The 26,614-nt window shown below is 46.7% G+C and overlaps 1 protein-coding gene across 6 annotated transcripts in view; it reads left to right on the top strand.

The window, feature by feature from the left end:
• Positions 1-26,310, top strand: part of ppp1r9a (protein phosphatase 1, regulatory subunit 9A) — a 113,387-nt gene extending 87,077 nt beyond the window's left edge. For 4 of the 6 annotated variants that reach the window (XM_052472600.1, XM_052472601.1, XM_052472599.1 and 1 more), the window contains exons 11-19: positions 1,785-1,893; positions 10,528-10,616; positions 12,274-12,418; positions 12,738-12,858; positions 18,979-19,027; positions 21,385-21,504; positions 21,913-21,936; positions 22,267-22,449; positions 23,094-26,310. In XM_052472600.1, the coding sequence (XP_052328560.1) occupies positions 1,785-1,893; positions 10,528-10,616; positions 12,274-12,418; positions 12,738-12,858; positions 18,979-19,027; positions 21,385-21,504; positions 21,913-21,936; positions 22,267-22,449; positions 23,094-23,306 (1,053 nt within the window). In that variant the 3' untranslated portion in view covers positions 23,307-26,310. The remainder of the gene's footprint in view (positions 1-1,784; positions 1,894-10,527; positions 10,617-12,273; positions 12,419-12,737; positions 12,859-18,978; positions 19,028-21,384; positions 21,505-21,912; positions 21,937-22,266; positions 22,450-23,093) is intronic. The other 2 variants (XM_052472603.1, XM_052472604.1) reach the window with 1 other exon arrangement.
• The last annotated feature ends 304 nt before the right edge of the window (positions 26,311-26,614 follow it).

Genomic DNA, 26,614 nt, shown 5'->3' with positions numbered 1-26,614 from the left:
TTCCCAGTGGGTCAGAAGTTTACATACACTCAATTAGCATTGCATTTAAATAGTTTAACTTGGGTCAAACGTTTTGGGTAACCTCCTTGCTCGCACATGCTTTTTCAGTTCTGCCCACACATTTTCTATTAGGTTGAGGTCAGGGCTTTGTGATGGCCACTCCAATACCTTGAGTTTGTTGTCATTAAGCCACAACTTTGGAAGCATGCTTGGGGTCATTGTCCAAATGGAAGACCCATTTGCGACCAAGCTTTTTTTTATTTTTCCGTTATTTTACCAGGTAAGTTGACTGAGAACACATTCTAATTTGCAGCAACAACCTGGGGAATAGTTACAGGGGAGAGGAGGGGGATTCATGAGCCAATTGTAAACTGGGGATTATTAGGTGACCATGATGGTTTGAGGGCCAGATTGGGAATTTAGCCAGGACACTGGGGTTAACACCCCTACTCTTACGATAAGTGCCATGGGCTCTTTAATGACCTCAGAGAGTCAGGACACCCGTTTAACATCCCATCCAAAAGACAGCACCCTACACAGGGCAGTGTCCCCAATCACTGCCCTGGGGCATTAGGATATTTTTTAGACCAGAGGAAAGAGTGCCTCCTACTGGCCCTCCAACACCACTTCCAGCAACATCTGGTCTCCCATCCAGGAACTGACCAGAACCAACCCTGCTTAGCTTCAGAAGCAAGCCAGCAGTGGTATGCAGGGTGGTATGCTTTAACTTCCTGACTGATGTCTTGAGATGTTGCTTCAATATATCCACCTAATTTTCCTGCCTCATAATGCCATCTATTTTGTGAAGTGCACCAGTCCCTCCTGCAGCATAGCACCCCCAGAACATGATGCTGCCACCCCCATGCTTCACGGTTGGGATGGTGTTCTTCGGCTTGCAAGCCTCCCCCTTTTTCCTCCAACCATAACGATGGTCATTATGGCCAAACAGTTCTATTCTTGTTTCATCAGACCTGAGGACATTTCTCCAAAAAGTACGATATTTGTCCCCATTTGCAGTTGCAAACTATAGTCTGGCTTTTTTATGGCAGTTTTGGAGCAGTGGCTTCTTCCTTGCTGAGCGACCTTTCAGGTTATGTCGATATAGGACTCGTTTTACTTTGGATATAGATACTTTTGTACCCATTTCCTCCAGCATCTTCACAAGGTCCTTTGCTGTTGTTCTGGGATTGATTCACACTTTTCGCACCAAAGTACGTTCATCTCTTGGAGACAGAACGCGTCTCCTTCTTGAGCATATGACGACTGCGTGGTCCCATGGTGTTTATACGTGCGTACTATTGTTTGTATAGATGCACGTGGTACCTTCAGGCATTTGGAAATTGCTCCCAAGTATGAATCAGACTTGTGGATGTCTACAATTATTTTCTGAGGTATTGGCTGATTTCTTTTGATTTTCCCATGATGTCAAGCAAAGAGGCACTGAGTTTGAAGGTAGGCCTTGACATACATCCACAGGTACACCTCCAATTGACTCAAATTATGTCAATTAGCCTATCAGAAGCTTCTAAAGCCATGACATAATTTTCGGGAATTTTCCAAGCTGTTTAAAGGCACAGTCAACTTAGTGTATGTAAAATTCTGACCGACTGGAATTGTGATACAGTGAATGATCTGTCTGTAAAAAATACTTGTGTCATGTACAAAGGAGTTGTCCTAGCCGACTTGCCAAAACTGTAGTTTGTAACAAGAAATTTGTGGAGTGGTTGAAAAACAAGTTTTAACTTGGGTCACTTACACTGAAACTCGAAATGGTTTCTTCACAGATTGCAGCCCTTGAGTTTGAGCTGATGCAACTGATGAAACAAAATGGCATCCAGGTGAACAACAACAACAGTGCCCAGCGGAGTCCTGGAAAGGCCGGTCCTGCCAGAGGTGAGTCTCAGGGAAATGGGGAGATACAGAAATACGATGCTTACGCTCTACTACTAATATAGCTATCTCCCTCCCCAGGCAATAATATCCTTACACTGTGGTAATATAATAAACATTACTGGTCATGTTCAGATGATTCTGTAGTGAGTCACAACAGGGACCCTGTGACTAGTCATCCATTCATTCTCATCCCCCACTTCCCATTGAGCTTAAAATACTTATTTTACCTATCACTCTACATATATGTATATAATTTACCTCTCTATATCTATATATGTATATAATTTACCTCTCTACATCTAAATCTATATAATTTACCTCTCTACATCTATATAATTTACCTCTCTACATCTATATATGTATATAATTTACCTCTCTATATCTATATCTATATAATTTACCTCTCTACATCTATATCTATATAATTTACCTCTCTATATCTATATAATTTACCTGTCTACATCTATATCTGTATATTTTACCTCTCTACATCTATATCTCTTTAATGTATCTCTCTACATCTATATCATTTACCTCTCTACATTTATATCTATATAATTTACCTCTCCACGTCTATATATATAATTTACCCCTCTACATCTATATAATTTACCTCTCCACGTCTATATACAGTGCCTTGCGAAAGTATTCGGCCCCCTTGAACTTTGCGACCTTTTGCCACATTTCAGGCTTCAAACATAAAGATATAAAACTGTATTTTTTGGTGAAGAATCAACAACAAGTGGGACACAATCATCAAGTGGAACGACATTTATTGGATATTTCAAACTTTTTTAACAAATCAAAAACAGAAAAATTGGGCGTGCAAAATTATTCAATTTGTAAGTCGCTCTGGATAAGAGCGTCTGCTAAATGACTTAAATGTAAATGTATATCATTTCCCTCCATCTATATCTATATAATTTAGCTTGCTACATCTACGATATTTACCTCTCTACATCTAGATCTATGTTATTTACCTCTCTCATCTATGTATATCCTTTACCTCTACATCTATATAATTTACCTCTCTACGTCTATATCTGTCATTTACCTCTACATCTATATCTGTATAATTTACCTCTCTACATTTATATCTATATAATTTACCTCTCTACATCCTACAGTACCAGTCAAACATTTCAGAACACCTACTCATTCAAGGGTTTTTCTTTATTTTTACTATTTTCCTCATTGTAGAATAATAGTTCAGACGAATAAGCGCAGCAATGCCCACATGGTAGCAGGCTATAAGCGCAGCAATGCCCACATGGTAGCAGGCTATAAGCGCAGCAATGCCCACATGGTAGCAGGCTATAAGCGCAGCAATGCCCACATGGTAGCAGGCTATAAGCGCAGCAATGGCCACATGGTAGCAGGCTATAAGCGCAGCAATGCCCACATGGTAGCAGGCTATAAGCGCAGCAATGCCCACATGGTAGCAGGCTATAAGCGCAGAAATGCCCACATGGTAGCAGGCTATAAGCGCAGCAATGCCCACATGGTAGCAGGCTATAAGCGCAGCAATGCCCACATGGTAGCAGGCTATAAGCGCAGAAATGCCCACATAGTAGCAGGCTATAAAACACCCTTATACATGGTAGCAGGCTATAAAACACCCTTATGTGACCGCAAATGCAATTTTGCGTGTAATGCTTTTATTATAAAGGTGCATTTTTATGGTAAAAATTATCTTCACCAAACTTGAAACTATATATGCCGGTGATGCCATATATCCCTTGTAAAGCCGATAAATGTGCTTAATTTTAAGAAGTTATGTGGCCACTTTAGTTGTGATGCAAACCTTATTGGGCTAAGCTACATGAGATGTGTGAGTGACTATGATTCAAAAAAGTCGCCAAAAACAAAGGAATTGTTTCTTATGCTGGGCATCATTCACAGGTGATAATATATAAGTGATAATATATAAGTTATAGGCTAATATTGTCACCCATCAGACTATTCTTGATTTAATCTTGTCTTTACATATACTAAATCATATACAGTACCAGTCGAAAGTTTGGACACACCAACTCATTCAAGGGTTTTTCTTTATCTTTCTATTTTCTACATTGTAGAATAATAGTGAAGACATCAACACTATGAAAGAACACATATGGAATCATGTAGTAACCAAAAAAGTGTTGAACAAATCAAAATATATTTTATATTTGAAATTCTTCAAAGTAGCCACCCTTTGCCTTGATGATGGCTTTGCACACTGTTGGCATTCTCTCAACCAGCTTCATGAAATGGAATGCATTTCAATGAACAGGTGTGCCTTTGTGGAATTGATTTCCTTATTGCGTTTGAGCCAATCAGTTGTGTTGTGACAGGGGAGGAGTGGTATACAGAAGATAGCTCTATTTGGTAAAAGACCTAGTCCATATTATGGCAAGAACAACTCAAATATGCGAAGCGAGAGAAAGAACAGTCCATCATTACTTTAAGACATGATGGTCCGTCAATCCGGAAAATGTCAAGAACTTTGAAAGTTTCTTCAAGTGCAGTCGCAAAAAACATTAAGCGCTATGATGAAACTGGCTCTCATGAGGACGCTACAGGAAAGGAAGACCAGAGTTACCTCTGCTGAAGAGGATAAGTTCATTAGAGTTACAAGCCTCAGAAATTGCAGCCCAAATAAATGCTTCACAGAGTTCAACAGGCACATCCCAATATCAACTGTTCAGATGAGACTGCGTGAATCAGGCCTTCATGGTCGAATTTCTGGGGCCAAGAAACACAAGTAAAGGACATTAGCCAGTGGAAATCTGTCCTTTGGTCTGACGAGTCCAAATTTGAGATATTTTGTTCCAACCGCCGTGTCTTTGTGAGACGCAGAGTAGGTGTGGTTCCCACCATGAAGCATGTAGGAGGAGGTGTGATTGTGTGGGGGTGCTTTGCTGGTGACACTGTCTGTGATTTATTTAGAATTCAAGGCACACTTAACCAGCAAGGCTACCACAACATTCTGCAACGATACGCCATCCCTTCTGGTTTGCACTTAGTGGGCCTATCATTTGTTTTTCAACAGGTCAATGACCCAACACACCTTCAAGCTGTGTAAGGGCTATTTGACCAAAAAGGAGAGGGATGGAGTGCTGCATCAGATGACCTGGCCTCCACCATCACTCGACTTCATTCCAATTGAGATGGTTTGGGATGAGTTGGACCTCAGAGTGAAGGAAAAGCAGCCAACAAGTGCTGAGTGTCATCGACGTGTGTATAGGTGGCAGGGAGGACAGGCGGCAGGGAGGACAGGCGCAGGAGAATCGAACTCGGTATAATGGAGTGGTTTAATAACTGAAAAACACAGCTCCAAAACCATAATACATAATCAAAACAAAGTAGGTACAAGGACCCGTCGCGCACCAATACAAACTACACGATCATGAACAACAAACAATCTCTGACAATCTCTGACAAGGACGTCTCCGGTAGCCTCTGGAACTGCCGATCTGCGGCCAACAAGGCAGAGTTCATCTCAGCCTATGCCTCCCTCCAGTCCCTCGACTTCTTGGCACTGACGGAAACATGGATCACCACAGATAACACTGCCACTCCTACTGCTCTCTCTTCGTCCGCCCACGTGTTCTCGCACACCCCGAGAGCTTCTGGTCAGCGGGGTGGTGGCACCGGGATCCTCATCTCTCCCAAGTGGTCATTCTCTCTTTCTCCCCTTACCCATCTGTCTATCGCCTCCTTTGAATTCCATGCTGTCACAGTTACCAGCCCTTTCAAGCTTAACATCCTTATCATTTATCGCCTTCCAGGTTCCTCGGAGAGTTCATCAATGAGCTTGATGCCTTGATAAGCTCCTTTCCTGAGGACGGCTCACCTCTCACAGTTCTGGGCGACTTTAACCTCCCCACGTCTACCTTTGACTCATTCCTCTCTGCCTCCTTCTTTCCACTCCTCTCCTCTTTTGACCTCACCCTCTCACCTTCCCCCCTACTCACAAGGCAGGCAATACGCTCGACCTCATCTTTACTAGATGCTGTTCTTCCACTAACCTCATTGCAACTCCCCTCCAAGTCTCCGACCACTACCTTGTATCCTTTTCCCTCTCGCTCTCATCCAACACTTCCCACACTGCCCCTACTCGGATGGTATCGCGCCGTCCCAACCTTCGCTCTCTCTCCCCGCTACTCTCTCCTCTTCCATCCTATCATCTCTTCCCTCTGCTCAAACCTTCTCCAACCTATCTCCTGATTCTGCCTCCTCAACCCTCCTCTCCTCCCTTTCTGCATCCTTTGACTCTCTATGCCCCCTATCCTCCAGGCCGGCTCGGTCCTCCTCTCCCGCTCCGTGGCTCGACGACTCATTGCGAGCTCACAGAACAGGGCTCCGGGCAGCCGAGCAGAAATGGAGGAAAACTCGCCTCCCTGCGGACCTGGCATCCTTTCGCTCCCTCCTCTCTACATTTTCCTCTTCTGTCTCTGCTGCTAAAGCCACTTTCTACCACTCTAAATTCCAAGCTTCTGCCTCTAACCCTAGGAAGCTCTTTGCCAGCTTCTCCTCCCTCCTGAATCCCCCCCCCCCTCCTCCCTCTCTGCAGATGACTTCGTCAACCATTTTGAAAAGAAGGTCGACGACATCCGATCCTCGTTTGCTAAGTCAAACGACACCGCTGGTTCTGCTCACACTGGCCTACCCTGTGCTCTGACCTCTTTCTCCCCTCTCTCTCCAGATGAAATCTCGCGTCTTGTGACGGCCGGCCGCCCAACAACCTGCCCGCTTGACCCTATCCCCTCCTCTCTTCTCCAGACCATTTCCGGAGACCTTCTCCCTTACCTCACCTCGCTCATCAACTCATCCCTGACCGCTGGCTACGTCCCTTCCGTCTTCAAGAGAGCGAGAGTTGCACCCCTTCTGAAAAAACCTACACTCGATCCCTCCGATGTCAACAACTACAGACCAGTATCCCTTCTTTCTTTTCTCTCCAAAACTCTTGAACGTGCCGTCCTTGGCCAGCTCTCCCGCTATCTCTCTCAGAATGACCTTCTTGATCCAAATCAGTCAGGTTTCAAGACTAGTCATTCAACTGAGACTGCTCTTCTCTGTATCACGGAGGCGCTCCGCACCGCTAAAGCTAACTCTCTCTCCTCTGCTCTCATCCTTCTAGACCTATCGGCTGCCTTCGATACTGTGAACCATCAGATCCTCCTCTCCACCCTCTCCGAGTTGGGCATCTCCGGCGCGGCCCACGCTTGGATTGCGTCCTACCTGACATGTCGCTCCTACCAGGTGGCGTGGCGAGAATCTGTCTCCTCACCACGCGCTCTCACCACTGGTGTCCCCCAGGGCTCTGTTCTAGGCCCTCTCCTATTCTCGCTATACACCAAGTCACTTGGCTTCTCCTTTCCCCCTTCTGATGACCAGGTGGCGAATCGCATCTCTGCATGTCTGGCAGACATATCAGTGTGGATGACGGATCACCACCTCAAGCTGAACCTCGGCAAGACGGAGCTGCTCTTCCTCCCGGGGAAGGACTGCCCGTTCCATGATCTCGCCATCACGGTTGACAACTCCATTGTGTCCTCCTCCCAGAGCGCTAAGAACCTTGGCGTGATCCTGGACAACACCCTGTCGTTCTCAACTAACATCAAGGCGGTGGCCCGTTCCTGTAGGTTCATGCTCTACAACATCCGCAGAGTATGACCCTGCCTCACACAGGAAGCGGCGCAGGTCCTAATCCAGGCACTTGTCATCTCCCGTCTGGATTACTGCAACTCGCTGTTGGCTGGGCTCCCTGCCTGTGCCATTAAACCCCTACAACTCATCCAGAACGCCGCAGCCCGTCTGGTGTTCAACCTTCCCAAGTTCTCTCACGTCACCCCGCTCCTCCGCTCTCTCCACTGGCTTCCAGTTGAAGCTCGCATCCGCTACAAGACCATGGTGCTTGCCTACGGAGCTGTGAGGGGAACGGCACCTCAGTACCTCCAGGCTCTGATCAGGCCCTACACCCAAACAAGGGCACTGCGTTCATCCACCTCTGGCCTGCTCGCCTCCCTACCACTGAGGAAGTACAGTTCCCGCTCAGCCCAGTCAAAACTGTTCGCTGCTCTGGCCCCCAATGGTGGAACAAACTCCCTCACGACGCCAGGACAGCGGAGTCAATCACCACCTTCCGGAGACACCTGAAACCCCACCTCTTTAAGGAATACCTAGGATAGGATAAGTAATCCTTCTCACCCCCCTTTAAGATTTGATGCACTATTGTAAAGTGACTGTTCCACTGGATGTCATAAGGTGAATGCACCAATTTGTAAGTCGCTCTGGATAAGAGCGTCTGCTAAATGACTTAAATGTAAATGTAAATGTAACATGAGGGGAAACAGAGGGTTAAATACACAACAGGTAATGAATGGGATTGGAACCAGGTGTGTAGGAAGACAAGACAAAACCAATGGAAAATGAAAAATGGATCAATGATGGCTAGAAGCCCGCTGACGTCGACCGCCGAGCACCGCCCGAACAAGGAGAGGCCTCAACTTCGGTAGAAGTTGTGACACTGGGCAAATGTGGGAACTCCTTCAAGACTGTTGGAGAAGCATTCCAGGTGAAGCTGGTTGAGAGAATGCCAAGCATGTGCAAAGCTGTCATCAAGGCAAAGGCTGGTTACTTTGAAGTAAAATATAAAATGTATTTTGATTTGTTTAACACTTTTTTTGATTACTACGATTACATATGTGTTATTTCATCATTTTAATGTCTTCACTATTATTCTACAATGCAGAAAATTGTAAAAAAGAAAAAGGAAACTTGAATGAGCAGGTGTCCAAACATTTCACTGGTACTGTATCTATATCTATATAATTTACCTCTCTACATCTATGTCTATATAATTTATCTCTCAACATATATATCTATAATTTACCTCTCTATATCTATATCTTTATTATTTACCTCTCTACATCTATATCTATATAATTTACCTCTACATCTATATAATTTACCTCTCTACATCTACATATTTATGTAATTTACCTCTCTACATCTATATCTATATAATTTACATAGTTATAGACTAAGATCAGGCCGTGGCCCTGGTCAAAAGTAGTGCACAATATAGGGAATAGGGTGCCATTTGAGATGAACACACTGTGTAGATGATGCATTGTTTACAGTATGTACTGTGAGGGAGATTCAGGACACTATTTCTATAAATGTTATTGCCAATGTAACAAGGACAGCTTGTCCACCCATCACAATGTCCCTGCCTTAGCAATACGTCTCTATCTGGGTATTTCAATACGACAATGGAGGCTGTAGAGACAAATTACATATCCTTAGGAGGGTTGGATGTGTCAGTGTCACTCAAACCCTGAGATACACCCTACAGCTCTACTATCAGCTTGTTTCCTATTTCCTATGCCCTCAAACTGTGCTGTTATTGCTTTAGTAGCGACATCAAGAGGCAGACAGGACTGTGTCTGACTCCATGTTATTTAGGATGCAGCTTGTGTTACTGCACACTGTCAACACTAGCTCCCAGACATACAGTACCAAAGGCTTGAGATTTGGTTTTGCATTAAAGCTTGTTTTGTTTGTTGCTCCTTTTTTTTAGCAAATCCCTCTTACTCTTTTTTTTGTCACTGTGCATTACCTCTGAATGCACTTTAAACGTTGACCTCGTTCTCCAATGCCACTTCAGTTAACAAACAAACAGTAAACAAATTCTGTCCGTAACACGTAAACACACGTCTGGGTTTTTGGGTTGTGTCCCAAATGGCACCCTATTCTGTATTCTCTATGGGCCCTGAAAATAAGTAGTGCACTGTGGATGGACTCCTGAGTGGCGCAGTGGTCTAAGGCACTGAATCTCAGTGCTAGAGGCGTCACTACAGACCCAGGCTGTATCGCAGCGGTCTAAGGCACTGCATCTCAGTGCTAGAGGCATCACTACAGACCCTAGTTTGATTCCAGGCTATATCACAACCGGCCGTGATTGGGAGTCCCATAGGGCGGTGCACAACTGGCCTAGCATCGTCCAGGGTAGGCTGTCATTGTAAATCAGAATTTGTTCTTAACTGACTTCCCTAGTTAAATTAAAAATGGAGTAGGGTTCCTTTTGGGAGACTTTTACTGGCCTGTTTTTCTTCTGGGCTCCTCCGGCTTTTTCTCCCAGGCCCAGTCTGTTATTATGGATTACAGTGGCCCTTGATCTGCTATCTCCATAATTGGCCTGATAAGGGGACAATGGGCAGTCTCTGAATACTGATCCAGATCTGGAAAAACTGAATGAGACAGTTCAATAAGCAATATCAGTAAGAGAGACGGGGGGAGGGAGGGAGGGAGGGAGAGAGAGAGGGAGGGAGATGGGAGAGATTACCTCTGACATGATGACAACAGCTTCTTCTGTGGCGTTGTGTGTATTTGTGTGTAGCTATACGTTCTGTAGATCTACATTTCAACAGGATCTGATGACAAACCTTTTTTTATCACAGACTTGCTTTAGAATTTAATTAAAATGTATATCAACCAAGTGGACCTTTATTAGCCTGGTCCCAGATCTGTTTGTGCTATCATGTCAACCCCTTGTCATTTCAAACAGACCTGGGATCAGGCTAGACCTTTATGACTGTTGAACACATGTAACTAAGGATGGTTGTGTTGTGTGTGTTGTTCTAGAGATGAGTGAGGCGCTTCCCCACGCTGGAAGCAAACAGAGACTCTCCAGAGGACTACTACAGGACAGCATCAGCTCTACAGAGGGAGAGGTTAGTATGGACACAAACACACACAAACACACAAACACCTCTGTTCAGCCTTTTAATATCCACAACAATGATAATATTAATAATATGTGCTATAATCACCACCAGATGTTGTATCACATTACTCAATGAAAATTAATTGAACTGTTTTGACATGTAAATGTTTTATTTAAAGTGAATTACACGGACAGTGTTTGTGTGGTTAGCCCTGTCCGTCCTCTGACCTTATAAAAAAGCCTTTATGTAATGTGTTAATTGCTGGCTTCAAGTCAGTGCCCTGCGGCACATCAATCTAGTGCTGAGTGGGGCAAAGCCTATTCCCGCCCCTTACTGAGATAATTACTGGTAAAGTCTCTTTTGGAGAACACTCTTTCCCATTTATAAGATCTGTCCCTTAACTGAGCAAAAATAATGAACAGGGCTTTGTCCCAAATTCCACTCTATTCCCTTTATAGAGCACTAGCAGTGTACTATATAGGGAATAGGGTGCCATTTGGGACGTGGCCCAGGAATATATGATAATAATAATATTAATCTAGGGAGACAGACAGTCACCGGCCACTATACTGGAGACAGACAGTCACCAGCCACTATACTGGAGACAGACAGTCACCGTCCACTATACTGGAGACAGACAGTCACCGTCCACTATATTGGAGACAGACAGTCACCAGCCACTATACTGGAGACAGACAGTCACCGTCCACTATACTGGAGACAGACAGTCACCGCCACTATACTGGAGACAGACAGTCACCGTCCACTATACTGGAGACAGACAGTCACCGTCCACTATACTGGAGACAGACAGTCACCGGCCACTATACTGGAGACAGACAGTCACCGGCCACTATACTGGAGACAGACAGTCACCGTCCACTATACTGGAGACAGACAGTCACCGGCCACTATACTGGAGACAGACAGTCACCGGCCACTATACTGGAGACAGACAGTCACCGCCCACTATACTGGAGACAGACAGTCACCGCCCACTATATTGGAGACAGACAGTCACCAGCCACTATACTGGAGACAGACAGTCACCGTCCACTATACTGGAGACAGACAGTCACCGCCCACTATACTGGAGACAGACAGTCACCGCCCACTATATTGGAGACAGACAGTCACCAGCCACTATACTGGAGACAGACAGTCACCGTCCACTATACTGGAGACAGACAGTCACCGGCCACTATACTGGAGACAGACCGTCACCGTCCACTATACTGGAGACAGACAGTCACCGTCCACTATACTGGAGACAGACAGTCACCGTCCACTATACTGGAGACAGACAGTCACCTGCCACTATACTGGAGACAGACAGTCACCTGCCACTATACTGGAGGAAATCATGCAATTGGTGTGTAACCTTTACTCAGTAAGATAACTACCTCCGGATAATGGTACATAGAGAGAGAGAGGGGGAGAGAGAGAGGGACAGAGGACATGTTTAATTTACTGAGTTAGGTGGATGTCAGGTGCCTTAGGGTGAACTGTCTCAGTTTCTCTCTTTTTTTGATAGCATTGTTAAAGTAAATGTCTCTTTCTCTGTGTTCATCTCTGTCTCTCTTTCTATCCCTACTTCCCTCTTTTTCCTTTTCTATTGATCCACCCTCACTTTGTCCCCCCTTCTCACCTCCCGTCTCTCCAGGCATCAGAGGGCCCTGGCAGTACTCGTTCGTCCATCCGGAGTGCAGCTTCCAGTACTGTGGATGAGTCCAGACCCTCCAGGGCCCCTGGCAGTGCTGAGGACTCCCCCAGACATACCCTCCTCCAGCAGGCTGCAGACAACGACGGTCAGTGTAGAACCACATCATAAAATATTTTATCGTTCATCACTATAGATACAGGAGCCTCCTTCCCTATGATCCATTCTGGCTTTGACAAAGCTTACTTACCCTAAACTATTTTACTTGTGGTTTTTAAGTTAACTCTTACACACATGTTTAAGGCGAGCATCTCAAGAATATGTGTAGAGCCCAAATTATCGCTCAGATCGCCCATTGTCTTCAATTATGATTTACAAGAAAGTCACACGCTTGATTCCAATGTAGGTTATCACTATCTTTGCTTTATGTTTGCATATATTTGCTGAACCTCTGATGATGTGTGCAGGGTCTCAGTCTCCTGTGGTGTCCAGCCCCTCTCTCAGCCTGGAGGAGAAGACCATCAGGAGAGGTCTGGACCCACTGACACGAAGCAAAGGGAAGGACCCCAGAAGCTCACCTGGAAACAGGTACTAACCACCTCCCTGCCGCTGTGTTCCTCTGACTCCAGGGTGAAGTTTCCCCTAGGTACAGATCTAGGATCAGCTTCCCCTACACAGAGAGAGAGAGAGATGAAAACAGCAGGTCCAGGACAAGGTAGCACAGGTCAGGGTTCCCCCAAGCCGCAGGCAGAACTGGAGCAGCAGTGGACTGTGGACTGTGGACAGCCAGGAGTCATCAGGCTAGGTAGTCCTGAGGCATGATTAGAGGGAGCATATTTAAATTCACACAGGACACCAGATAGGACAGGAGAATTACACCAGACATAACAGACTGACCCCAGCTCCCCGGCACATAGACTATTACAGCATAGAGACTGGAGACTGAGACCATGTAAAACACACGTCACAGCACCCAACCAATAATACCCAGTCATAACCCATAGAGAATTTGCAATATTCTGTTTTACCTTCCAGTAGAGGAGTGGGGGGGGTGTCAATGGGTGTGTGGGGAGAGTGAGGGGGTGTGAATGGGTGAGGGGGGGTGAATGGGTGTGTGGGGGTGTTTTCATAGACATAACAAAGGCCTTGAAATGTCAATAGTACCACACCAAATCAATACACTTCAAACAACAATAAACTTGCATGCAACCTCCCTTTTACTAAAATGTCAACCCAAATCTGTCTGTCAGGGAACTAATAGTTCAGCGCCACTGAACATTAAAGGGAGGTCATTGAAAAAACAGAAAGTCTATTGCAGTGTAAAGCACTGAAAGGAAAATGAGAGTAAGAGAGAGAAAGGGGTCTTAGCTGTTGACTTCAGGCTTGCAGTTGCAATGACTGTCTGTCAAATACACCTGATGGTTGGTTGGTTTGTTTGTCAAAGCTTCACAACAATGTTGCTACCACCATGCAATCAATGACAGGAGTGGCCCCAGAAGATACACCGCCAGTCGACTTAAACACTTTAAAAACACGCTGAAAATGAACATAACTTCTGCAGAGTTGCACACACTGTGAAACTGCCCCGCCAACCCAGAGCTCTCCACAGAGAGCCAGAAGAGCTATATTTTGACTGCTGACGTGCTCTCAAAGTGACAGCACACGGTGAAGGCTCAGTGCAGGATACTACCCGTTCCTTTGACTGCTGTGCTGTTAGATACTGTCTACTTAAACTGCCTGAGATCCGTACTGAGGGCTTACTCTACAATGTTTTCCAGCGGTTGCAGACGATGTGCCTGTGTGTGTGTGTGTGTCTGTATCTGCGACTGGTCATTTAAATCCCCACTGTGGGTCAGACTCTGAGACTGTCTGTATGACTGAGTGAGCCTGACTCTGGTTGGCTGGCAGCAGCTGCTGTGACTGTCTGTATGACTGCGTGAGGCACACTCTGGTTGGCTGGAAGCAGTTGCTGTGATTGAAGAAAGCAACACAGCTGGGACTCCTACACAACACACAGGGGTTACTGCACACCCCTCTCCATCCCACCAAACCCACCCTTCCATCCCATCAACCCACCCCTCCATCCCACCAACCACCAAACCCACCCCTCCATCCCATCAACCCACCCCTCCATCCCACCAACCACCAAACCCACCTCTCCATCCCACCAAACCCACCTCTCCATCCCACCAAACCCACCCCTCCATCCCATCAACCCACCCCTCCATCCCACCAACCACCAAACCCACTCCTCCATCCCACCAAACCCACCCTTCCATCCCATCAACCCACCCCTCCATCCCACCAACCACCAAACCCACTCCTCCATCCCACCAAACCCACCTCTCCATCCCACCAAACCCACCCCTCCATCCCATCAACCCACCCCACCATCCCACCAACCACCAAACCCACTCCTCCATCCCACCAAACCCACCCTTCCATCCCATCAACCCACCCCTCCATCCCACCAACCACCAAACCCACCCCTCCTTCCCACCAAACCCACCCCTCCATCCCACCAAACCCACCCCTCCATCCCATCAACCCACCCTCCATCCCATCAACCCTCCCCCATCCATCCCACCAAACCCACCTCTCCATCCCACCAAACCCACCCTCCATCCCATCAACCCATCCCTCCACCCCACCAACCACCAAACCCACTCCTCCATCCCACCAAACCCACCTCTCCATCCCACCAAACCCACCCTTCCATCCCATCAACCCACCCCCATCCCACCAACCACCAAACCCACCCCTCCATCCCATCAACCCACCCCTCCATCCCACCAACCACCAAACCCACTCCTCCATCCCACCAAACCCACCTCTCCATCCCACCAAACCCACCCTCCATCCCATCAACACACCCTCCATCTCATCAACCCACCCCTCCATCCCACCAACCACCAAACCCACCTCTCCATCCCACCAAACCCACCTCTCCATCCCACCAAACCCACCCTCCATCCCATCAACCCACCCTCCATCCCACCAACCACCAAACCCACTCCTCCATCCCACCAAACCCACCCTTCCATCCCATCAACCCACCCCTCCATCCCACCAACCACCAAACCCACTCCTCCATCCCACCAAACCCACCTCTCCATCCCACCAAACCCACCCCTCCATCCCATCAACCCACCCCTCCATCCCACCAAACCCACCTCTCCATCCCACCAAACGCACCTCTCCATCCCATCAACCCACCCTCCATCCCACCAACCACCAAACCCACTCCTCCATCCCACCAAACCCACCTCTCCATCCCACCAAACCCACCCTTCCATCCCATCAACCCACCCCCCCATCCCACCAACCACCAAACCCACCCCTCCATCCCATCAACCCACCCTCCATCCCACCAACCACCAAACCCACTCCTCCATCCCACCAAACCCACCTCTCCATCCCACCATACCCACCCCTCCATCCCATCAACACACCCCTCCATCACATCAACCCACCCCTCCATCCCACCAACCACCAAACCCACCCCTCCATCCCACCAAACCCACCTCTCCATCCCACCAAACCCACCCCTCCATCCCATCAACCCACCCCTCCATCCCACCAACCACCAAACCCACTCCTCCATCCCACCAAACCCACCCTTCCATCCCATCAACCCACTCCTCCATCCCACCAACCACCAAACCCACTCCTCCATCCCACCAAACCCACCTCTCCATCCCACCAAACCCACCCACCCCTCCATCCCATCAACCCACCCCTCCATCCCACCAACCACCAAACCCACTTCTCCATCCCACCAAACCCACTCCTCCATCCCACCAAACCCACCTCTCCATCCCACCAAACCCACGCCTCCATCCCACCAAACCCACCCTTCCATCCCACCAAACCCACCCCTCCGTCCCACCAAACCCACCCCTCCATCCCACCAAACCCACCCCTCCATCCCACCAAACCCACCCGTCCATCCTACCAACCCACCCACCCATCGCACCAAACCCACCCCTCCATCCCATCAACCCACCCCTCCATCCCATCAACCCTCCTCCATCCCACCAAACCCACCTCTCCATCCCACCAAACCCACCCCTCCATCCCATCAACCCACCCCTCCACCCCACCAACCACCAAACCCACTCCTCCATCCCACCAAACCCACCTCTCCATCCCACCAAACCCACCCTTCCATCCCATTAAGTCACCCCCCATCCCACCAACCACCAAACCCACCCCTCCATCCCATCAACCCACCCCTCCATCCCACCAACTACCAAACCCACTCCTCCATCCCACCAAACCCACCTCTCCATCCCACCAAACCCACCCTCCATCCCATCAACACACCCCTCCATCTCATCAACCCACCCTCCATCCCACCAACCACCAAACCCACCTCTCCATCCCACCAAACCCACCTCTCCATCCCACCAAACCCACCCCTCCATCCCATCAACCCACCCCTCCATCCCACCAACCACCAAACCCACTCCTCCATCCCACCAAACCCACCCTTCCATCCCATCAACCCACCCCTCCATCCCACCAACCACCAAACCCACTCCTCCATCCCACCAAACCCACCTCTCCATCCCACCAAACCCACCCCTCCATCCCATCAACCCACCCCTCCATCCCACCAAACCCACCTCTCCATCCCACCAAACGCACCTCTCCATCCCATCAACCCACCCCTCCATCCCACCAACCACCAAACCCACTCCTCCATCCCACCAAACCCACCTCTCCATCCCACCAAACCCACCCTTCCATCCCATCAACCCACCCCTCCATCCCACCAACCACCAAACCCACCCCTCCATCCCATAAACCCACCCCTCCATCCCACCAACCACCAAACCCACCTCTCCATCCCACCAAACCCACCTCTCCATCCCACCAAACCCACCCCTCCATCCCATCAACCCACCCCTCCATCCCACCAACCACCAAACCCACTCCTCCATCCCACCAAACCCACCTCTCCATCCCACCAAACCCACCCCTCCATCCCATCAATCCACCCCTCCATCCCATCAACCCACCCCTCCATCCCACCAACCACAAAACCCACTCCTCCATCCCACCAAACCCACCTCTCCATCCCACCAAACCCACCCCTCCATCCCATCAACACACCCCTCCATCTCATCAACCCACCCCTCCATCCCACCAAACCCACCCTTCCATCCCATCAACCCACCCCTCCATCCCATCAACACACCCCTCCATCCCATCAACCCACCCCTCCATCCCACCAAACCCACCCTTCCATCCCATCAACCCACCCCTCCATCCCACCAACCACCAAACCCACTCCTCCATCCCACCAAACCCACCTCTCCATCCCACCAAACCCACCCCTCCATCCCATCAACCCACCCCTTCATCCCACCAAACGCACCTCTCCATCCCATCAACCCACCCTCCATCCCACCAACCACCAAACCCACTCCTCCATCCCACCAAACCCACCTCTCCATCCCACCAAACCCACCCTTCCATCCCATCAACCCACCCCTCCATCCCACCAACCACCAAACCCACCCCTCCATCCCATAAACCCACCCCTCCATCCCACCAACCACCAAACCCACCTCTCCATCCCACCAAACCCACCTCTCCATCCCACCAAACCCACCCTCCATCCCATCAACCCACCCCTCCATCCCATCAACCACCAAACCCACTCCTCCATCCCACCAAACCCACCCTTCCATCCCATCAACCCACCCCTCCATCCCACCAACCACCAAACCCACTCCTCCATCCCACCAAACCCACCTCTCCATCCCACCAAACCCACCCCTCCATCCCATCAATCCACCCTCCATCCCATCAACCCACCCTCCATCCCACCAACCACCAAACCCACTCCTCCATCCCACCAAACCCACCTCTCCATCCCACCAAACCCACCCCTCAATCCCATCAACCCACCCCTCCATCCCACCAACCACCAAACCCACTCCTCCATCCCACCAAACCCACCTCTCCATCCCACCAAACCCACCCACCCCTCCATCCCATCAACCCACCCCTCCATCCCACCAACCACCAAACCCACTTCTCCATCCCACCAAACCCACTCCTCCATCCCACCAAACCCACCTCTCCATCCCACCAAACCCACTCCTCCATCCCACCAAACCCACCTCTCCATCCCACCAAACCCACGCCTCCATCCCACCAAACCCACCCCTCCATCCTACCAACCCACCCACCCATCGCACCAAACCCACCCCTCCATCCCACCAACTCCCCCCTCCATCCCACCAAACCCACCCCTCCACACACACACACACACACACACACACACACACACACACACACACACACACACACACACACACACACACACACACACACACAGTATTCAGGTCTTGTGTTTAGTAGATGCATTTCTGTGTGACTCAGCCGTGGATCAGAGAGAGGTCAATGTGTCCAATCCGTTTAGCGTCCACCTCAGCTCTAATACTGCCTGGGTCAGTTCACTACGCGTCCAGCCCTGTTATCCTTAGAGAGGAGGAAAAATACAAAGATACTGCATGAACCTATTTGGTTTCTCCTTTGACCTTCCACCTTTTGTTCTTCTCCTTTGATGTGTTTTTCTCTCTGGATAAGTGTTTTACTGGTGTGAATGTTTAGTAAATCTGTTCTCATGTCTATAGTTGTTTTCTACCAATATAACAATCTGTTTCTCTACCAACTCATGCCTCTTCTCCTCAGTTCTACAGAACCCTCTGCTGAGAATAGCCCAGAGAAACTCAAGGCCAAGGTATGTATGTGAAGAGAACCCCAATGTACATAGTAAACAGTAACAGGGCATCTCCATGATAATACATATTGACAGTGCTGACTGAAGTGTGCTAATGCATATTATTATATAATACCTGTAGGCCATTGTGGTGCATATTGTTTCATTTTCGTTGCATTGTTTTAACCTCTGTCTGGTTCTGATGCCTTTCTGTTTAACAGAAATCTCTTACATGACCACACTTCTTCTCCTATTCATATTACTTGGTATTTTATTTGTATTTTTATTTCTCCAATCATACCCAATCAAACAGAATACAAAACAACTACTATACATAGCAGGGTATGAAGAGGTCTGATTAGCATATTCTTAATGCACTTGTTATTGAAGTTCATTTCAGTAATTTGCACAAATATAGAAGGCGTATTGGATTAGATTCATATATAGACCAGTAATTTATCATTCCTTCAAGGGAATCATCATAACTCATGTATTTAGATATTATAATTTCAAAGGTTGGGTTTTTGCATTACGGCATTTCTCTTTTAATCACATTATCTGGCGCACACTTTGGGACTGATTATGTTTGATTTGTCCGTAGTAATTCATTAATTAGATATTCTCTAGCCACTGATGTTATTAATCAAGCTATAGCAATGGGGAAATCACTTCAATACACTGAGTGTACAAAACATTATAAACACCTGCTCTTTCCAAGACATTGACTGACCAGGTCAAAGCTATGATTCCTTATTGATATCACTTGTTAAATCCACTTCAATCAGTATAGATGAAGGGGAGGAGAAGGATTAAAGAAGTGCCTTTGAACGGGGTATGGTAGTAGGTGCCAGGGGCACCAGTTTGAGTGTGTCAAGAACTGCAATGCTGCGGGGTCCCTGTGGTGGATGTTGGCAAATTGAGACTGTTCTGAGGGCAAAAGGGGGTTGCAACTCAATATTAGGAAGGTGTTCCTAATGTTTGGTACACTCAGTGTACAATATCCAATGTCTTTCATAGTACCTAGTCTTTCATCCCTGATACATAACCCTAAGGTGAGGTAAATGTTGAGGTGCTGTATGTCTCTCTTCTCGCAAACCTCAAGCCTGCAAACCATTAAATTAGTCATAGATATTGTGAATCAAGCTTTTCACCTAAAAAAGGACCAGAGAGGTACTGTAGGTGCAACTAGTTACCCAGCTCAGTCGATCCTATCTGGCCACAGGCTAGAGAATCAGACAGACTTACATCACAATCCTCAGATCAAAAGGAGGGTTATGTTTGTGCTGACGTCAAATGATGGCTATAGCTGACACCATGTTTTCTCAAGCCTCCACATGGCTTGTTGACTAAGGCACACCCACCTGGGGCGGTTAGGTAGGTAGGTAGGTAGGTAGGTAGGTAGGTAGGTAGGTAGGTAGGTAGGTAGGTAGGTCTGGCCAGCTGTAAACTTCAGAGATGAAGATGGTAGGTAGGTAGGTAGGTAGGTAGGTAGGTAGGTAGGTAGGTAGGTAGGTAGGTTGGTCTGCCAGACAGAGTTTATTATTGTTATCACTGGGGACAGAGAGAACTACTGAGTTCTCACAGGGTAACATACACACATAAACACACATGCCCATGGACATAAGCGTTAACACACACATATGCACACGCAGCCAGAGAAACATACATACACTCACTCACGCGCACACACACACACACACACACACACACACACACACACACACACACACACACACACACACACACACACACACACACACACACACACACACACACACACACACACACACACACACACACACACACACACTGCAGGTTCAAGATGACTGAGCTCAGATACAGATCCCCAGACAACAGCTCCAGCCACAGTAAAATGACACATTCTGTTTCATTATACAGTATAATATTTACGTTAAATTGAATTGCATCACATACATGTTTGATCATTGAATAATACAATACATCTCTGAATCAGCCATAGGTGTGCAAATATTATCTGTATGTAGAATGTATGAGGTTTTAACGGTCTATGTTTGTTAGAGGTCCTCCAGTATATTCCCTCTATTCATTATGAAATCATTGATTGAAATAATCAATCGGCAGCAAATGACTTCAACATTGGCATTTATTAGCTTTAGATTCAAAACATCATAGAGCAAAAATAGTTTTGTGTTGAGAGGGGAATACAATGAAATAGACCTTGAAATGAACAGAGATAGACTATAGCCAGCCACAGGCTGTCTGAAATGGCACCCAATTCCCCACTACTTTTGACCAAGGCCCATAGGGCACTTTATAGGGAATAGGATTCCATATAGGATGTAGACAATGTTTTGACTAACGTCTAATAGACTTCTGCATGGTGTTGTTCTACATAGGGTCCTGTGGTGAAGGATGATCTGAGTGTCAGCAGTAGCAGCTCAGTGGAGGTCAGTGGTCTGCGGACTGAAGCCAAGAAGTCCGGTCGCTCACACACCCTGGTGCTCTCCTCAGACGAGGTGAGAAACAAGGATTTGATCTCACATCAAAAAATCTACCAAGTATCAACAATCACTAGTTATTCAACCTAAAATGTAAAATAAATGGAGTATATTACCTCAAACATAAAAAATGAAGAAAAGGGACCTATATTTCCCCATCTAGTGCTCCTGTCATGTCATGCTGAGTTTCCTCTGGTTACCAAGTGTCTGGAATGTGTAACAATGGTGTTCGAATGGCCTATTCCATGTTTAATTAGTTACAATATATATTCTATTTAACTATCTTTGATGTTAGCAACTGTAGCTTTGCTAGTCGGCCATTTTGTATGTACCCTGTACCATTGTGTGCCCTGGGCCACTGCTGCTGCTGTGTTTTTGTGTTAACAAACTGTCCTGTCCTGTCGTCCTCTGTGCTGCCATGTTCAGAGTCTGGATATGATAGATGACGAGGTGAGATCTAGCTCTGAGTGGCCACCAAAACATTATGCATGTTCCCATACTGTCTACCAAGCTTGTAAAAAGCCTGTGTTTACATCACATGCATGCTTACTCATTAGTCTAAATCTTTCATAGGCTACTGTTTTTCATAAACCTCTATTGAAGTGCATGTCACAAATGTGACGTTCAGTCGTCAGCATGCTCTCAACTTCTGTTCTAGAAATGATTAATTTTAAATCACCCATCACTATGTGTGCCCTCGGCACTGCATGTGGAGATATATCATGTGTGTGTGTGTGTGTGTGTGTGTGTGTGTGTGTGTGTGTGTGTGTCCTCATCTAGATCCTAGATGAGGGCCAGTGCCCCAAGCAGCACCAGTGGCAGAACATCAGTGTGACAGAGTGGACCTCCCAACAGGTGTCCCGCTGGCTCATGGGACTAAATCTGGAGCAGTACATCCCAGAGTTCACGGTCAACAATGTGGACGGAGACCAGCTACTGCAGCTGGACAGCACTGAGCTCAAGGTGACGGACTGAAGTCTGTGGTTTTGTTCATATCCAGCTATGTTAGTTACTTCTGGATTCAATTCTAAATGAGTTATAGAGCATCACACTATGCAGCCCATAAACACCTCTTAAATGCATTTACCCCGACGTTCGCAGAGATCACATTCATGGTAAACGCTGCATGGTAAATGTCAGCTCAATCCTAAAAGTCTGTTATAGTTCGCTGCTTGGATTGAATCCTGGCCTTAGTTACTAGTTAGTTACTAGTTAGTTACTAGTTAGTTACTAGTTAGTTACTAGTATCACCTTGTTTATGCATTGTCTTTGTATCCAGGGTGTTTGGTGCCACCCGTCAAGGTACAAGTAGTTTAACAGTTTGATATAGTAATTTGCCCTGAAGCTTTGGGCCGATATAGACTGAAATTGTTACACCTCCTGTTATATTTGTTTTGATCATAGAGTTTTATTCCCTGACTAGTGCTCCTGTTCACTCACATCCCCCATCTCTGACCCTTGTCCTGTGTGTGTGTGTGTGTGTGTGTGTGTGTGTGTGTGTGTGTGTGTGTGTGTGTGTGTGTGTGTGTGTGTGTGTGTGTGTGTGTGTGTGTGTGTGTGTGTGTGTGTGTGTGTGTGTGTCACACGTGTGGTGTGTGTATGTACAGACCCTTGGCGTTGCCTCCTCCCAGGACCGGGCTCTGATCAAGAAGAAGGTGAAGGATCTCAAGGTCCTGATGGAGAAGGCTCGGCGGAACCGGCAAAAACTTGACAAACGGCGAGCGAAGCTTCGCCAGAAAGAGCTTGAGGAGCAAAAGAAACAGGCCCACAAACCCAGCAACAAGGGCCACTCCGAAACAGCAGGGGGCGCAGCAGAGTAACCCACGCCTTTAAGACCTACCTCTCCTTGTCTTTCTACCAACCACCGCTACCAAGTAACATCTCCAGGGATAGAAACAGTCAGCAGAAACACGGAGCTGAACACCTAACAGGGCTTGAGTTCAGGCTGTAGTGGTGGAGGCTGTCGAACTACTGTACCACCAAACAGATGATACCAAAATGAGCAGACAGTTGGATAGTAAAGATGCTGCTCCCGCACCTGCCTCTCACCTCGTAATGTTTCCAAACCTCCTGCTCCATTACATTTGATTTATTTTGGTGTAATTTAGATATATTTATTCATTTTAAAAGTCTGAGTATCTTTTTGTGTTCCTCTTTCTATGATGTGTTATATAAAACACCTTTAGACATAATGAAAAAGTAGTGAATGTACATATATGATAATATATTGATAAATATGTCTAATGTGCCATTTTTTATATAGAGAACATGTTTATCCTGTGCAGATAGCTAGATGGATTTATAAAATCTGAATCTCCCCTCATAGCTCTGATGAAGCACATTACATATTGTATTAAAGGCCTGTGTCGTGGATGGTGGTGCAGTTACTGAATCTCACCACTAGGGGTCAGACTTGTGTAGTGGATGGTGGTGCAATATCCAGATCTCACCACTAGGGCCCAGGCCTGCTGCTTGAATCCTACCACTGGAGAATGACAACAACACTGGAACTACTCAAGAGGAACTCAAGTCTATTGAGCAGACAAGTTTCAAGACTTAGTGGAATAAGAACCAAGCCTGTGGGAGGAACAAGAAGTATTCATGTTCTTTACTGGAACTACACTGGAGGTCCCAACACTGGAAGTTCAACTACTGTATGAACTAAACCCTTTACTCTGCATACAGTAAACCTGCCTCTGTATCGTATTAGAGCACTTCACACTATGAATGACTAAAGTCGTAGTGAGTCGACTGATTCCTCTTTGTGTGAAGTGAACATTTCCATGAATTTGTAACATACCAAACCCTGCTCCAAAAACATTATGGTGGGATTTCAAGAGAAGATCCTGAGTTATGCATAATGTCGCTTCTTCAACCTCTTCCTGTAACCTGCTTTCAACCTCTAGTTGATGTTATCTAAATAACTAAAGTAATTCCCAACCGCTGCCTTTTCATAACGCCACCCGCTTTTACCCGAGTGTTAAAATAGAGTGAGACCATATTTAGTTATCCATTATTCTATTTTATTTGCCAAATGTCTCTAAGCTGGCAAATAAGATGACCATGTCGTCATTCTTTTGTGATTTGATCTTTTCAGATGATTCTCTTTGCGTTGTATGCCCTGGGATAACGCAAAGCCTCTTTGGTTAGTATTCTTAGAACAGGGTGTAGTATTTACCCCACTAACTGGGTTTATTGGTTTGTTTATGTGTTTGTTTATTTGGATCCCCATTCGTTTTTCCCCGAAGCAGCAGTTACTCGTTCTGCGGTCCACAAAAACCCCCACAAAACATGACAAGGAACAAAATACTGATACACTGATAAACAACAGCAGTCACACACATTTGAAATACAATGACACACAAACTATACAACAACAAAAATAAATCAAACAAAAAAACTAAACTGAAACATGAAGAAAGACACAAAATCAAAGGAGAGGGTTGTATTTGTTGTACAGGTTCATTACAGGTTCATCATGACTGGGGCCCTTGGTTTCAGCGCGGTACGTACACGATTACAAACATTGCACTAGATACATGCACGCAATACAGTCCGACCACTTAGGATTTTATATCTCAATGTTTCTTAATAGATACCTTTACCTTTTTGAAATGACATGGACATAGTTGCTGTGATGATGCTGTATGCAATATGTCTTTTGATTATATGTCAGTCATTCTGTTCCATTATCTTACCCAGGAATCATCATTTGGTCATGTTTACATACAATGTATGACCATTGAAATGTCTCCATGACGGTGATGCTACTGTTTGTTGCAACAGAGTAGGGTGAAGTTGCCCCTTGACACTGATCTTGTGTCAGTTTTGCATTTCCTCCACTAATGGTTAAGGTTAGGATTGGAGGAGAAGAAACTGATCCTAGATCTTTACCTAGGGCAAACTTCACCCCGGAGCCTGATGCAACAGAAACATGTAAGGCAGCTTTGGATACAGTAGTTTCCATCCCTGTTAAAGGGATAGTTCACTCAAAACCAAAACACATCAGCGTCACAGTTTCTGCTCTGTACTGAAAGTGCTCTATCTTGAAAATGTGACTGCTGACACGCACAATTCTGTGGGATTGTGTTAACAGTGGATCAATGAACAAAATGCTAACGGATAGTTTTTCAGTGAACTGCCCCTTTAAAGAGACATAAATATGATAGTACCATGCAATGCCACTTAGATTACACTGGTATTAATGTTTATTTGATATTATTTGTAATTTTTATGCTAAAAACAAAGCATTTTGGCTATTGTTTATAATAACTTATGCAACATTAGAGTATTAACGCATAATTCTAATATCGAGAAATTGTATGAATACCCTTTTGCCAAAAAAATCTAAAACAAATGTTCATAAAATGTCTTAAAAATGATCATCAAATCGAGGGATTACCGAGGCTTGGAGTTTGTATGAAGAACCGCTTTATAGTGCGGTTGACAATTAAATGCAATGTTCCCGCAGTCACAGAGACTGCATTCATGGTAAACGCTGCATATGTCAGATCAATCGGAAATGACCTTAATAACATCACGGGATCTTCCGCGATACTTCGGCGATATGGATTGAATCCAGCCCTTAAATTGCATAACCTGAGCAACAACAACAAAATCCCCTTCCTCTTTCATTGTGATTGTAGTTGCAGCGTCCTTCCTGTCACGTTACCCCACTGCTACTCTTATAACAGAGCGTCTGGGGTTATGCTACGATGAAACCCTTTTGCAACACTACTCCAACCTATTCCCAACGCTCACCCACCCAGTCTACCATTGGATAGCACTCTATGACTTTTGTATGTACAGTGGCTGGGGTTGGGGTTGGGGCTGTGGTTGGGGCTGGGGTTGGGGTTGGGGTTGTGGCTGTGGCTGGTGTTGGGGTTGGGGCTGGGGCTGGGGGTTGGGGCTGGGGGCTGTGGCTGGGGTTGGGGCTGGGGGTTGGGGCTGTGGCTGTGGCCGGGGCGGGAGAGATAATCAGGACTGATAGGCTAGCTGTGCTTCTTTTTCTCCTCGCTTTCGTTTTTTCTCATTTTCTTACCCTCCCTCGTTGGCATTCTGAAAAGTTGAAAGGGCAACTATCTGTCACACTGAATAACATGGAACCGAGTCACTGGATCAGAGTCAC

This window comes from Oncorhynchus keta, chromosome 20 (genome assembly GCF_023373465.1).
Source record: "Oncorhynchus keta strain PuntledgeMale-10-30-2019 chromosome 20, Oket_V2, whole genome shotgun sequence".
NCBI lineage: Eukaryota > Metazoa > Chordata > Actinopteri > Salmoniformes > Salmonidae > Oncorhynchus > Oncorhynchus keta.
Note: the sequence above shows the minus strand (reverse complement) of the source record. Positions and strands in the feature narration are given on the sequence as shown.